We start from the raw sequence: 13,772 nt of genomic DNA on the forward strand, positions 1-13,772 counted from the left end.
GAGATTCAGAGAGCTTTCATATAAGCTCATGCCTCTCTGAACCAGTTAGTTTCTAAGGTGCTACCCTGCCCTGACTTCAGATTACCAAAGATAATCACCTCTGTGCTCCAAAGGTGGAATAGAATCTGTAGAATCGAATTTTAGTGAATTTTGTTGGGCTAAGTAGCACAAGAGCTAGAATTTTTTTTTTTTTTTTTAATATTTTTAAGTATACATTTGAGTCATAGCTATGCATCTGATGAAAATGCATCTCGAATAATTGTCAGCTGCATGTGGCTTGCATATTTACATTAGAAGTCTAATTTTTCTGAAAGGAAGAAAGTCAAAGGATAATTGGCAAAGTCACCTCTAGATCTCGCTATCGGAGCTTGTAAGACCTCTGACCCAAGAAACGTTCATGTAGCGTCCCATCTGTGTTAGCCTTTTTGACACTGAATTTAACAGGAGGAGTTAGGTTCTGCTCTGCCGGAGTGATGTTGGCAGAATCTCCGCACACATGCATACTGTGTCCAGGATAGTAGCAGCCAACTGTTTTGGCAGGTGTGCTTCAAGTTAGCCACCTTCCCACGTCATCCCCATCTCTCCCCCCACTAGCCTTCCCCGCCCCCCACCCCCCCGGGGTGAACCTGGTAGAGTTTGCACCCTGTGGCACCAAAACGGAGGCTGGGGAACTCCGGCCCCTGGCTGTGACTGTGTGGGGCAAAGCAGGGGCAGGGCACTGCTCCAAGAGCAGGTGTCACCTCCAAAAGCCAAGTTAGACCCCACAACTGCTGCAGTTTTGTATGACAAGCAACGATCCAAAGCCCTGATTTTGGCAGTGGCTATAGGACCAGGGTTAAGCTGGCTCTCGGCAGTGGCATCTTCTCTCAGCAGCATCCTGTCCCCGTTCTGCTCCACGTAGCACTCCAGTCCCTGCCTCCCTTTACCTGGGGGCTCTCATGCCAACAGGAGCTGCCCATGGTGCTTGTGGCACACATGCCATCATTTGGCCACCCTAGTCTAGGAACACAACCCTATGCTGTAGAAGTGAATGGGTCTGTTGCAGTTTACTCGTTAAGCAGGTGCTTGAATGGCTTGACCTATCCGTTGCGTTAAGCCACCATATGAGCCAAAACCAAGGGCCACCAGAGTCTTGGTCACCACTGCTTGTGATAAAAAGTCAGGGTCCATAGCTGAGGGCTGGAACAAATACCTGTACTGAGCCTGGGTGGGAGCTGGTAGCACACACCACACCACGCATTTCCTGTAGATGTGAAGAAATTTCTTGCCTGGGGTTCTCAGGTGATTATATCCCTCCTAAACTACTTTTCTTGGCAAACAAAGCAAAGCCACTGCTCTTGCCAGCTTGTATATTGGTTTTTATTGTGATGGCTGGAAAATCATGCTTAGAATTATTTTTACATGGGGAAATAGCGCATTGTTGTTGTTGTTGCTTTTAATTCTAAGGGGAAAAAAACGGAATTAAAGGGCTTTTGCTCAAAACCTTACTTACATACAGAGGCTGAGCACAGAAGATTTCAACCTCAAAAGTGAGTGCTTTGAACAATTTCTAACATGTTGAAGTGCTTTAGTAACTTGTAGCATCCTTTGATAGATTGTATTACATAAACTATTACCTCTTACAGTATTGCTAGTCTCTAGTTAGGCAAATTTAAGCAGATCACAATATTGCCTTAAAAGCAAAGAGATTTCACAAGAAACAAGTTCTTTTTAAGTTCTTTTAAATTTACTTCTCAGGTTTCTGAACTTTTGGGGTGCTCTTGGATCACAGCTTCAGGTTTTTCTCCACCAGTATGAGAGCCGAGGGTTTTTTCAATTGAATGCCGAGATTTTTCACGAAGCCGCTTTAACTAGAGGAACGATGTCTTAAAAAGAACACTTGATCTAACAAGACTCACAATACAATTGTGAGAACTGGCAACATTGCCTTTGCTGTTTCTTCAGTGCAATAACACTGAAGAAGCGCCGCTTAATTGTTCTTACATATGCACATAAATACTTGAGTCATCTATGTTTTATGTTCCCCTCTCTTTTTTTTCCCTACTAAAGAATACTGCAGTATAATTAGCAATTTAAAGCCAATTCTTTTTCTATTTAACATTAGGCTGTAATGTTCAATCTGTACAGGAATAGAAACAAAAAGGGCTCTACTAAATCAGGTGCATGATTTGAAATTAAAAACCTGGTTTGAACTGATGCATCCAGGGATCTATACATTTGTATTTCTTTGCTTTGGGTTTCAGATCAATAAACTCTGTACAGCTGGGGCTTTCTTCTGTTTCTGAATATGTGTTTTGCTAAGCCCTTGAAACTGAACCCCAAGAGAGGCTTGAAACGAATTGAGCTTCTGGCTGGTTCTGATTTTTTATTCAATCCAGTGCTCTCCTCCACTGCTCCCCAGGCCAGATCTCCTCCTGCTGCAGAATATGTGGGAGCAGATGGGTGAGAGAGACTGCATGAAGTCCTGTTTTTCTGAATGTTTTTCCCCTAATTGTTTCATTGGCTCAGAGGATCTTGGGGGGACTGGCTGAAAGCCAGGACCATCTGCATAGAGGCCCTGTGCTTTTGCATTGTCTGTATGGTCCTTTAGCTCCTGTAATTCTTTGGCAGCTCTTTTCCTATGGAGCCACATTGAGAGGTCTTCTCCTGCTGGGTGTTGTGCCCTAGCATCGCTATAACAACAGTCGTTGTCCTCAAGCTGGTGGGTCCAGCAGTAGTCCCACAGAGAGGGCTGCCTCTTACAGTCGGCATTTGTAAATGCTGGCCTATCCCAAGTGACTGAAAGCAACGAGCTGTCTTTCTGTTGAAGAGACCAGTGCATCAAACCTTGGCAATCTGTGGCTTCCTCAAAATTTTATCACAGAGGTCTAATGAAGGATTTTTAGAGAGCTCAACTTGGAGGGGAAATGGCCTGGTCTCGTTCAAGATGCCCACGCAACTTCTACTAGCAACAGGGCCACAAACACAATGTGAAGAAAACAGGCTATCCTGAGCATGGCTGCTTTGTTTGGGTTTAGTCTTCATTGCAAGAAAACACAAGCGGGGCTCTTGGGTAAGTGGAGACTGAGCACAGAGGCTGTAATTCTTCCTGGGCCTTATACTGACTCCAAAAGAGCTAGGAAGAAATAAGGATCTTCTTATTTCCTTTACCGTTTTTTGCAACTGCGTAAGGGCCGGTAAAAACACAGTGGAAAGTCCTGAATGACCCATTGTGTCGTTGTCATTCTTATTTTAAAAAAATGCTTAAGTGCATAGCAGAAACCAACCCTCTTAAGACCAAAGGGAAGGTACTAAAGTCACTGGAATTTAAGCGTGTTTTTATATTCTTTGCATGGGCAGACCTAGGATTTGCTAGTAAAGGGTGGTGCAGCACGGCATACTGCTCCTCAGACCATAGGAAGGATGAGGGCAAAGCACAGCTGGAGCCCTCAGGCTCATAACAGGGTGCCAGGCAGGGAACCAGGCACCAAGTGGGGAGGGACCCTAACCCCCTACCATCACACTGCTGCCCCACGCTGCTACGTGATCTGGGTTTTGTGGGGAGCCCCAGAACCACTCCTGCCCCACTTCAGCCTGGAGGTGTGGGGAGTGGCTGTGCAGGATGTTGGGCTCAGCTGGAGACAGCAATGGCAGCACACAGGTTCCTCCTTCCTATGCTGCCTGCTCCCGTCTTCTCCCCTTAGCATCCCCTGCTTGCCCGGAAGATAGCATTGAAAGAAGTGCCTTTAAGTGTCTGCTCTCAGTCAGCGCAGGGACCTGAACAGGAGCGGCAGGGAGCAGGTGCAAGAAGAGGAAACAAGTCTGCAGCTGACACTGGCCCCTGGCACCCCATATAGCTGCTCCCTGCAGCTCACAGCTGGAGTGGGACAGGAGTGACCAGTGCCAGGACTGGTAGCACTGGAAGAGGGGTGCAACCACCCTGCTACACCCCCTGCATCTGCCCCTGACTGGTAAATAGGGATGGATTAAGCAGGTGTTTTAAAGTTAAGCATAGACTTCACACGCTTTGCTGGGTCTGAGTTAAGTGTTTAGATACTGTATAAATAAGAGAATAAGGTTCTCCTAAGAGGGATGTAAAATGTATGTGATCTGGCAAAGCTAAAGAGCTGGGTTTCCTATTCTACCCATCTTTAATGGTGCTTAAGAAATGGTACTTTCAAGAGCACTCTCTGAACCTGTCACCCATCCCAAATGTAGTTCCTCAAAAGTGATATTTAGCTTTAAAAAAATAAACTGAACAAACCACTACTGCCACCAACAACAATACAGACTGGTCAACAGCATCAGTGTTAACAGATTACTTATTTTTGAATTGGAAGTGATGTAAGCAAGTAAAAGTCCTCTTTCATCCAATGAGTTTCTCTTGCTGCCTTTGGCTTGTTTGTTTTGTTTTTAAACTCCAACCAGGATTTAAGTTAAAGAGAATAAGGCCTTATATCTGGTTGATTTTGGGGTGACAAAACTTTAGATACCTAATATGGACTCAGTTGTTACCAAGTGCTCCATATCTGAAAAAAAACCATACTCTTGAAGGCCGCTCAGGTTCAAGAACAACTACTGTTGTCGAAGCCAGGACTCCGGTAGGATTTGTCCAGAATAGATCTCCAAGTGTTCCTTTTATCATAGTCCAATGTCTTTTATTAAACTCTTTACATCTAAAACACAAAGCCAACTTGAAAAAAGTCTTTGGAAACAGTCTGTGGTTCTATTATATCCTGTACAAACACCTTGCGATCCTTATACGTACAGTTATCACAGGAGGGAAGTGACAGGGACTAAAATGCAGCAAATTGCCTTATTGTATAAAAGTTTGCATTGGAGGCAGCACAAGAAACTGTAAAATGTAAATCGTGTGCTCTCACATTTACCCGTGTTCTCACAGAACTGCATCTGTGACTGCGCAGCACTACAAAAATTTCCTGCGAGTGTGCTAATAGGCCTTATGAGAATGTTCTATAACCATCCATCTGTCACTTTTTAACAGGCCTGATTGGCAAGCACTTGTAACAACTGACATCTGTTCTTGCTTATTGATATGTAGATTTATGGTAATTGCTGTGAACAATAAGACACAAAATTACCTAAGGTGAACATTAAATTAAATTTTCATGCCCCTATCCTTATAAATAATTTTTTTTTTAAATCTTAAGTTTCAAGCAGGCATATTGTGCATCTGTTTTGTACATAATTTAATTGTTTTTTAAATCTGCCAAGTAGCAAAATGAAAGTTGAGTTCTTCGCCGTCCTGAATATTTGCCAAGCTGATAGCATATTGGTAAATATGCATTATTAAAAATGGAATGCAATTGAACGGTGGGCCTATTTTTTTTTTATTTTTCTTTTAGTCTTTCTACTTAAATTCCCAACATTTTCTCCATTCTGAATATCAAGAGTTATTTCTTACCCAGAAGCTCTTTCCCTACAGGGGGAATTATATTTTTCATGTGCAGCTCTGCCTATGAAGCTGTTCATCAGTGGTAAGCAATTTGCATTTCTTCAGAGAGAGATGCATTTGCTGAGTATGCAGCAGTTTCAAATGAAAATGATCAACTCATTTTTCTGTCCAATTCTGTTACAGGGTTGGGGACTGTTTTGAAAAAAGCTGTGGGTTGTAAAAAATTGTGTGTGCTGCAGGAGCAGAGACCATATGAAAGAGGGGGACAGACAGCAGACTGCTGTACCGTGGCTGAGTTCGCTGGGACCAGAATCTGCTCCTGTTTTATAGTCATACAGGTTCTGGGCTCCATGGATCAGCAATGCTCGATTCCCTCACCTACGTTTTTTCTAGCAAGTTGTAACATTGACACATTTGACGAGTTGAGGGACAAGCCAATGAAGAGGGAACAGTGATGATAAAATGTCTGGGGAAACTGAAACACAGTGCTGACAAGGATGGATTATTGATGTGGTTGAGCAGACAGTCTCTAGGTTGGGAATGAAGTGATGTCTGTTGACGTAATTGTCTCTACTGGGTGCTGGGTGCCGGGTGCGCTCTTCGAGCCTGCTGTTGACATTCACACTCTTGTGTTCAGCTCCACTCCATCCTTTCATGTGCTTCTCATACCCGTTATGACACCACCAAATGGCTCTGTTCTGCAGGCTCTGTAGCTGACACCCCATAACATCTGCAGAGCTGGGTTACTGCCAGAGTGCCATACTCATTCCCTCAGTAACACATGCTGGGAAGAAAAAGGACGTCTTCATAGCATGGCTCTTCAGAACATATTTTTTGTTGGTGAACTCATCTTCCCCCTGTGCTGCCACTGAAAACTTTGGGCTATAAAAGTGATTTTTGAGATGAGAGGAGATAGAAGTTCATCTTGCCTTCACCAGGCCAGCCACCCCAAGGGAAAGGGGTGTGGGGGTTCTGCTTTTTAGTGCCGTTTACTGACCTCTGCTTCTGTAGTTTCTCTTTTCCTCTCTGCAGCACATGCAAGCTGTCTCTCAGCTTCTGTAGCCTTGCACATACATAGGTTGGCATATACTACAAAATAGAAAGCAACAAAGACTTGTTTCAAAAAACCTTTTTGATTACCAACCAAGTGCACACATCCACAGGAGGCCTCAAATGCCTCTACACAAACACTCATAGTACGGGGAACAAGCAGGAGGAACTCACCCTCCTGCTAGCTGACACCAACCCAGACATAGTGGGGCTCACTGAAATGTGGTGGGACCCAACGCACAACTGAGGGGTGAATATCAAGGGCTATGGGCTGTACAGGAGGGACAGGACAGGGAGGAAAGGTGGGGGTGTGGCACTCTACATTAAGGAGGAATACACATCCTCGTCAGGTAGCACAGAGTCAGAGGAGGGGTACACAGAAGTGCTCTGGGTTAGGATACAAGGCAGTTGAGGAGAAAGAGACTTAACAGTGGGGGTCTACTACAGACCACCCAACCATAGGGAAGAGCTAGACCAGGAATTCTTAAGTCAGCTCATGGAGGTAGTTAGGTCAAAGGACAAGGTCATCATGGGGGACCTGAACTTTCCAGACATCTGCTGGGAAGAGCAGTCAGCCAGGTCTACTCACATAGGTCCCTAGCCCAAATGCAGGACCTCCATCTAACCCAGGAGGTGCACAGCCCCACCGGGGAGATGCTTTGTTGGACCTGGTGCTGGCCACAGGCGACGACCTGGTGGTGAGGGGGCTGCACGTACTTGACCACCTGGGCGACAGCAGTCATTGCCTGCTGGGATTCATCGTCCAGCGCAAGGTGGCAAAGGTCTGCAGCAAGGCAGCAGCCCTAGATTTCAGGAGGGCAGACTTCAGTGAGCTAAGGAGAACAGCCGGAGAGGCACTGAAGTCCCAGAGAGGAGGGAAGCCAGGTGTCCAAGAAGAGTGGTTGCTCCTTAAGGGGACAATCCTCCAAGCCCAAAGGGGGATAATCCCAACATGGATCAAAGGGAGCAGGAGAGCACACAAGCCCCCATGGCTCAGCAAAAGCATCCGGGAATATCTCCTAGCTAAAAGGGAGACGTACACCCAATGGCAGGGAGGGGCCATCCCCAGGGAGGACTAGACTGCAGTTACTCGGGGCTGCAGGGGGGTGGTCAGGAAGGCCAAGGTGGAGATGGGACTGGGACTAGCGACCAGGATCAAGGACAACAAGAAGTCCTTTTTTAAATACATAGGGGGCAAAAAGAAGGTACCGGGTAATGTGGGGCCCCTGCAACACACACTGTGAAATTTCGTCCTAACACCAGATGACAAACCTAACCTATTTAACAACTTCTTTGCCTCCATTTTCCTGAGCAGGGACCGGATCAGCCCCCCCACCGGGCTCCCCTCAGGCCCCAGGGGAGGTGCACCCAGGCCATGGGTCAGGGAGGATCTAGTCAGGGAACGTCTGGAGGGACTGGATGTATTCAAATCAGCTGGTCCAGACGATCTCCACCCCCAAGTGCTGAGAGAATTAGCGGAGGTCGCTGCGGGAACCCTGGCACGGCTATATGAGCACTCGTGGTGCTCTGGTGTGGTGCCAGAGGACTGGAAGAGGGCCAATGTGGTTCCCATCTTCAAAAAACTGAGGAAGGAGGACCCGGGAAACTATAGGCCAGTTAGTCTTACCTCGATCCTGGGGAAGCTGTTTGAGAGAATTATCCTGGCGCATGTTCACGAGGGGCCAGCAGGGGAGATTATGCTCAGGGGCAACCAACACGGGCTCATTAGAGGCCAGACCATCCTGGTGGCCTTCTACGACCAGGTCACCAAATCCTTAGAGGCAGGGGTAGCAGTGGGCGTAGTCTTTCTGGGCTTTCAGAAGGCCTTCGACACTGTCTTTCACCCCGTCCTCATTAAGAAACTGGGGGACTGTGGTGTCGACACCCACACAGTCAAATGGGTCGCCAACTGGCTGGAGGGCCGCACCCAGCAGGTGGTAGTGGATGGGTCATTTTCAACCTGGAGGGATGTGGGCAGTGGAGTCCCCCAGGGCTCGGTCCTCGGGCCCGCACTGTTCAGCATCTTCATCAGTGACTTGGATGAGGGGGTAAAAAGCACCTGTTCAAATTTGCTGATGATGCTAAGATGTGGGGGGATGTGGGCACACTAGAAGGGAGGAATAGGCTGCAATCAGACCTAGACAGATTACAGGGGTGGGTGAATGAGAATAGGATGGGATTCAACACTGACAAGTGCAAGGTGCTGCACCTGGGGAGAAAGAACCAGCACCATACCTACAGGCTGGGGGACTCCCTTCTCCACAGATGCATCTCGAGCAGGTCCAAGGAGGTGATCCTCCCCCTCTATGCGGCACTGGTCAGGCCACAGCTGGAGTACTGCATCCAGTTCTGGGCACCACACTTCAGGAGGGATGTGGACAGCATGGAGAGGGTCCAGAGGAGGCCACCCGCATGATCAGGGGCAGCAGGGCAGGCCCTACAAGGAGAGGCTATGGGACCTGAACCTGTTCAGCCTCCACAAGAAAAGGCTGAGGGGGATCTAGTGGCCTGTTACAAACTAGTCGGGGGGGATCAGCAGGCACTGAGGGAGTCCCTGTTTCCCCCGACCACTGCCAGGAGTGACCAGGAATAACGGTCAGAAGCTGGCAGAGGGTAGATTTAGGCTAGACATCTAGAGACGCGACTTCACGGTCAGGGCAGCTAGGATCTGGAACCAACTTCCAAGAGAAGTGGTGCTGGATCCTACCCTGGGGGTCCTTAAGAGGAGGTTGGATGAACACCTTGCTGGGGTCGTTTGACCCCAGTCCTCTTTCCTGTCACGGCAGGGGGTCGGACTTGATGATCTGCTCAGGTCCCTTCCGACCCTGCTAACTATGAAACTATGAAACTAAGTTTCAGAGAAATGCGCATGCACCTGCAGAACTTTGTTGAATTTCGCCCTGCTGAAGGTAGCCTTCCAGCACTGCCGAGTGCCTCTTTGTGCACTGCTGTTTACCAGCTCCAGCAATGCACTTTTTAAGCAAGTGATATAAGGAAACATTATCACAGAGAAAAATATCATTTGATGGTGACAAACTCCTTCTGATCTGCAGCTGGTCCAGGAGAGGAATAGCGATCAAGGCAGCCCTCTGGGAAGCGGGCACACTGTTTTTCTGCATCTCCTACCAGCTGAATCACAACATGGGGACTAACTGCGGTCTTGGTGAAGGCCTACAGTGTTTGTTGTTAAGTTGTTTGACTTCTAGCAGAGAGAGAGCTTTAATGAAGGGCACGACAAGGGTCCAAATAGCCATCCAGGATGAAAACAGAATTCGTTTGAAAGGATTGTTCAGTGTATTTGCAAAAAAAACAGACCCTATAAACCCCAGCCTTTTCTCTTTCTAAACTTGTGATCTGTTGATTGAAAAACTCTGGAGATTTGCAACATATGAATCAGAATCATCAAATGCATTTTATGAGGTGGCCTAAGTGAATTCAGAGTGTATGAACAAGATTCAAAGCACTCCTCTCTCCTTCCTCTTCACTTTTGCTGCCCATGCATAAGAGCCAGACTATCATTAGCCTTGGGCGTACTGAGTGCAAGGTTTCCGAAGCCCCCAGTACCAGCAAGCAACATTAGAAACTCTAGGGGATGGGGAAGGGCAGGATCATAATCAACCTTCCCCTCTGCATCAGCAAGCACAGCTGAACTGGTGCAAGAGAACCAGGCTTCAGCCTGTAAAAGGTTGGCTGTGCTCTCCAGGTAGCCCTATTATATGCTGCCTCTGAGGCATCTCTATATCTCTGCCAATGCTATCATTGTCATAGCAAGAATTTAGCACCATAATGGTCTCATTCTTGCTAAACAAATGCAAGTGTGGCAACTCCTGGTGGTTTAGTAGCAGACAAACCCCTTGAAATTGGGCTCCGTATCAACCAGTTTGGAGTAATAAGCTTTCATGTGAAGGCTTCTTTACTATTCATTTCATCCAGGAAGAGCACACACCAACTGCAGAAGCTTCCTCAGCCTGATGAAGGGTTTTTAACCCTGAAAGCTTGCTAAAAAAAAAAAATTCCAACTATTTAGTTGGTCTAATAAAAAATATCAGATTCACCCAAAGAACCTTGTCTGCCAATGTCCTTAGACCAACACAGCTACAATCTAGACCCCAGTAAGCTTTCATGTGAAATTTCCAATATCCCCTGGTTTTCCCCAGCTAGGAAAGACCTCTGAGAGTGGCTTCCTTGGAATATTTTAGAATTTCGTCCTCCTCTGGCATCTAAAACTAAATTAGAGGTTCATGCAACAAAAGCTATTTTAGAAAGTTCACCAAATTCTTTTGTATTTCAAAAGAAGACTTAATTTAGGACTTGAACTATATTTCAGTCAGCTGATTTTCTTCAGGTGGGTTTGCCCTTCACTAATTCTTTGGTAATTTGAAGTTTCCGTATAATTAAACTACAGAGGTTTTACAATTTCAAAGGTATTATTGTAAAGCACTTGAACATGATAAGTGCTGTGTTAGAAAGCTAAGTAAACTCAATGATGACCTGTGATTACATGACACAATAGTTACAGCCAATTACCTGGATTATTAGTGCCTTATAATTAGAGTAGTTTTATTGTGTCTTGTGAAAAAAATAAATATTGTAGGTGATAGGAATTGAGAGAGATCTTAAGGGTGCACACAGATGTTATGTTAGGTTAACCTAAGTAGGGTTAGGTTGATCTATCGATCTAAGTGCTGATCTGTACAGATGTTAGGGAAGGTTAGGTCAGACCAAAAAAAAAAAATGGCCAGCCCTAATTTAGTTCACGTGAGGAAAGCCCCACCACATATTTGGGGCTCAATGAGAAGTGTTATACGTCTCAGTTTTGGCAAGATAGGCATCCCAGTACAGGCAGGTACCTCTGCCCTGAATCAGACCTTAATCTACATGCCCATGCTTAGCATTTCCTATGTCCTATTCCTACCACCTAGGCATAGGTGGCTTGAGTCTAATAGACTCGATCACCTATTAGATAGAAGCACTAAAAAGCTCTGCCCAAACTTCAGGGCATGCGCTGCGCTTGCCGTGGGGATGCACTGAACTCGAAATAAAGCGCTGTTTGCGGGTGGAGGGGGTTCACATCTCTAAGCAACCTTAAGTGACTTGTCATGCTGCCAGTCTGTACCAGAGGTAGGAACTCAACTGAGATATCCTTAACCACAAGAGTAGCCACCTTTTGAGACAGAGGTGAGGTATGTTGGCGGGGATCATTGACTGGTGTTTCTTAATGAACCCTGTTGCTGAAGCTTCGTTTTGTTCTCTCTACAGGCATGAACGCTTTACAATTACAGAATTTGGCAACTTTAGCAGCCGCAGCAGCCGCCGCCCAGACCTCAGCTACCACCACCAATGCAAATCCTCTCTCCACAACAACTGGTGCTCTGGGAGCCCTCACAAGTCCTGGTAAGAGCAGAGGGCTTTTTTTTTTTCTTTTAGATTTAGCAGAAAGGATAGATGAGACTATCAAACCAGTGATATGTTTGTCACCTCCTGAAACAATAAATGTGCATACAAAACTCAGAGAGAACATTTTGGTGTTTAATGGCTAGATTTAAAAAAAAAAACCCCAATCAGCTAAATAATTTTGCAAGTTGTTACATATAGGGATCTATTTTGAACTCGCTGCAGGATCTCAGAATAATCTGACAGCATCCAACCAGTACAGGATTATTTTAGTTGCATGAGGAAGTCAGTTAAATTTAACGTTGCACATAGAATCCAGAATATGAGCAAAATCCCTCTTTCTAGGAAGATAACAACTGATTCTGACCATTTTGCTCTCTGAATAAACCATTTTTACCCTCTCCGAGACCAACCATTATACTCTCTCTAAATAAATATTTGAATAAATTAAAAAAAATTAAAATATCGACCATATTACTCTCTGAGATGGACTCCTAGGACCCAAGGGGTAATCAGTTGCATTACTCCTAACTAGCATGAACTTTTAAACAAATCCACCTTCATTTCTTTTCTTTTCTTCTTCTTATGATGCTTCCAGGGAGTTCTGCCAGTGTTAACTGAGAGGCTGTTATGGAAGCGAGATGAGACAAATAGGTAGCTTCTAATCAGAGCTACCCTGGTGTAAATTTAGCAGATAGTAATTCCCCATCATTTCTGATACCAGTGGAGAGTGGAATTAAGTTAGTGTAGTTACTCTAGATTTAGGGCGGCGTTCCCAAGTTGAATCTGGCCCCTAATCTTTACATAAAAGCTGCAGGGTGTAATTATTTGCATCATGAAGTGTGTTTATTGCAGTCCTAGAAACATTTGTATTATTTTCAATGCCGCTAAAGAACATTTGTGTTTAATCTTGTTTAAGAGTGGATTTATGCCTCATGATAAAGTAATTCATGGCAGAAGGCTTGAGTTCAACAGCAAAAAAAATAAGAGCCACCCTTTCCCATGTTTGTGCTGGTAACACCACCTATTCTTAAGGTGGGCAAACATTTCCCATCGTTTTCCCGTTTATTCTGTGGGTCGTAATGGCCTGAAATTTTAAACTCTTTGTGCTGAATTTTTCTGTGTCTTGTCATTGCTGCTACTCAGGAAGAATGGGGCCTGGCATCAAAGCTGAGGGCAGGAATCCTACCTCTGTTGTTTTATCAGCGATCCCTGATGGCTCACAGGCCTCATGGAGGAGGAACGTGTCTGACATTTAAACAGAAAAGACAAGACGTGATATGGCATGGGGGGCAAGGAGCTTAGTGAGACTGGGGAAAGAGAGGCACTGCCAGGAGTCATTTTTGAAAAGACTGGAACTGAGAGCTGGAGATAGTGGAAGAGGCTACAGGGGCATCGTTGAAATAAGAGACAGGAATGAGAGTTGAGGGGAAAGCAAAGACTCGGACTGGGAAGTTGGAAATAGGTGCCATTGAGGGCAAGGGTAGGGGGATTGGGAGCCCATTCTCAGGAGTCACCAAACAGTGCTATCAAGAAGCCAGAAAGGAGGAACAAGGGAATTGGACACGGCAATTATGTCTGGAAACTGGGAAACAAAGAGTTGGGGAATGGGTGTGAGGAAAGGATGGATGCTGGTAATATTACTTACACCAATGTTTTTGCAGGTGGTCACTAGGTACGACTGATGTTTCTGGTTCCCCAACATGAGACCCTGAGACCAATCAGCTTAAATGCTGAGGCCTTGTAGCTGTGATTGCAGTCATTGGAGTGCCATGCTTTGACCATATAAAATGCTGTATAATGCAAAGTACTCTGAGAAATCGGGTTGTTGGCATCTGATAGTGGACATCAAATATTAGCCTTTTTTTTTTTTAACCTGAATCTCTCTGCATCTCACCTCCCAATCTGTAGAATGGAGTTACCACGCCTTCAT

At 45.6% G+C, this 13,772-nt stretch overlaps 1 protein-coding gene across 18 annotated transcripts in view; it reads left to right on the forward strand.

The window, feature by feature from the left end:
- Positions 1-13,772, forward strand: part of CELF2 (CUGBP Elav-like family member 2) — a 618,606-nt gene that overhangs the window by 561,186 nt on the left and 43,648 nt on the right. For all 18 annotated transcript variants that reach the window (XM_090041759.1, XM_090041747.1, XM_090041762.1 and 15 more), the window contains one exon: positions 11,705-11,839. In XM_090041759.1, the coding sequence (XP_089897885.1) occupies positions 11,705-11,839 (135 nt within the window). The remainder of the gene's footprint in view (positions 1-11,704; positions 11,840-13,772) is intronic.

Source organism: Crocodylus siamensis, chromosome 4, assembly GCF_052110815.1.
Source record: "Crocodylus siamensis isolate JL-2025a chromosome 4, ASM5211081v1, whole genome shotgun sequence".
Lineage (NCBI taxonomy): Eukaryota > Metazoa > Chordata > Crocodylia > Crocodylidae > Crocodylus > Crocodylus siamensis.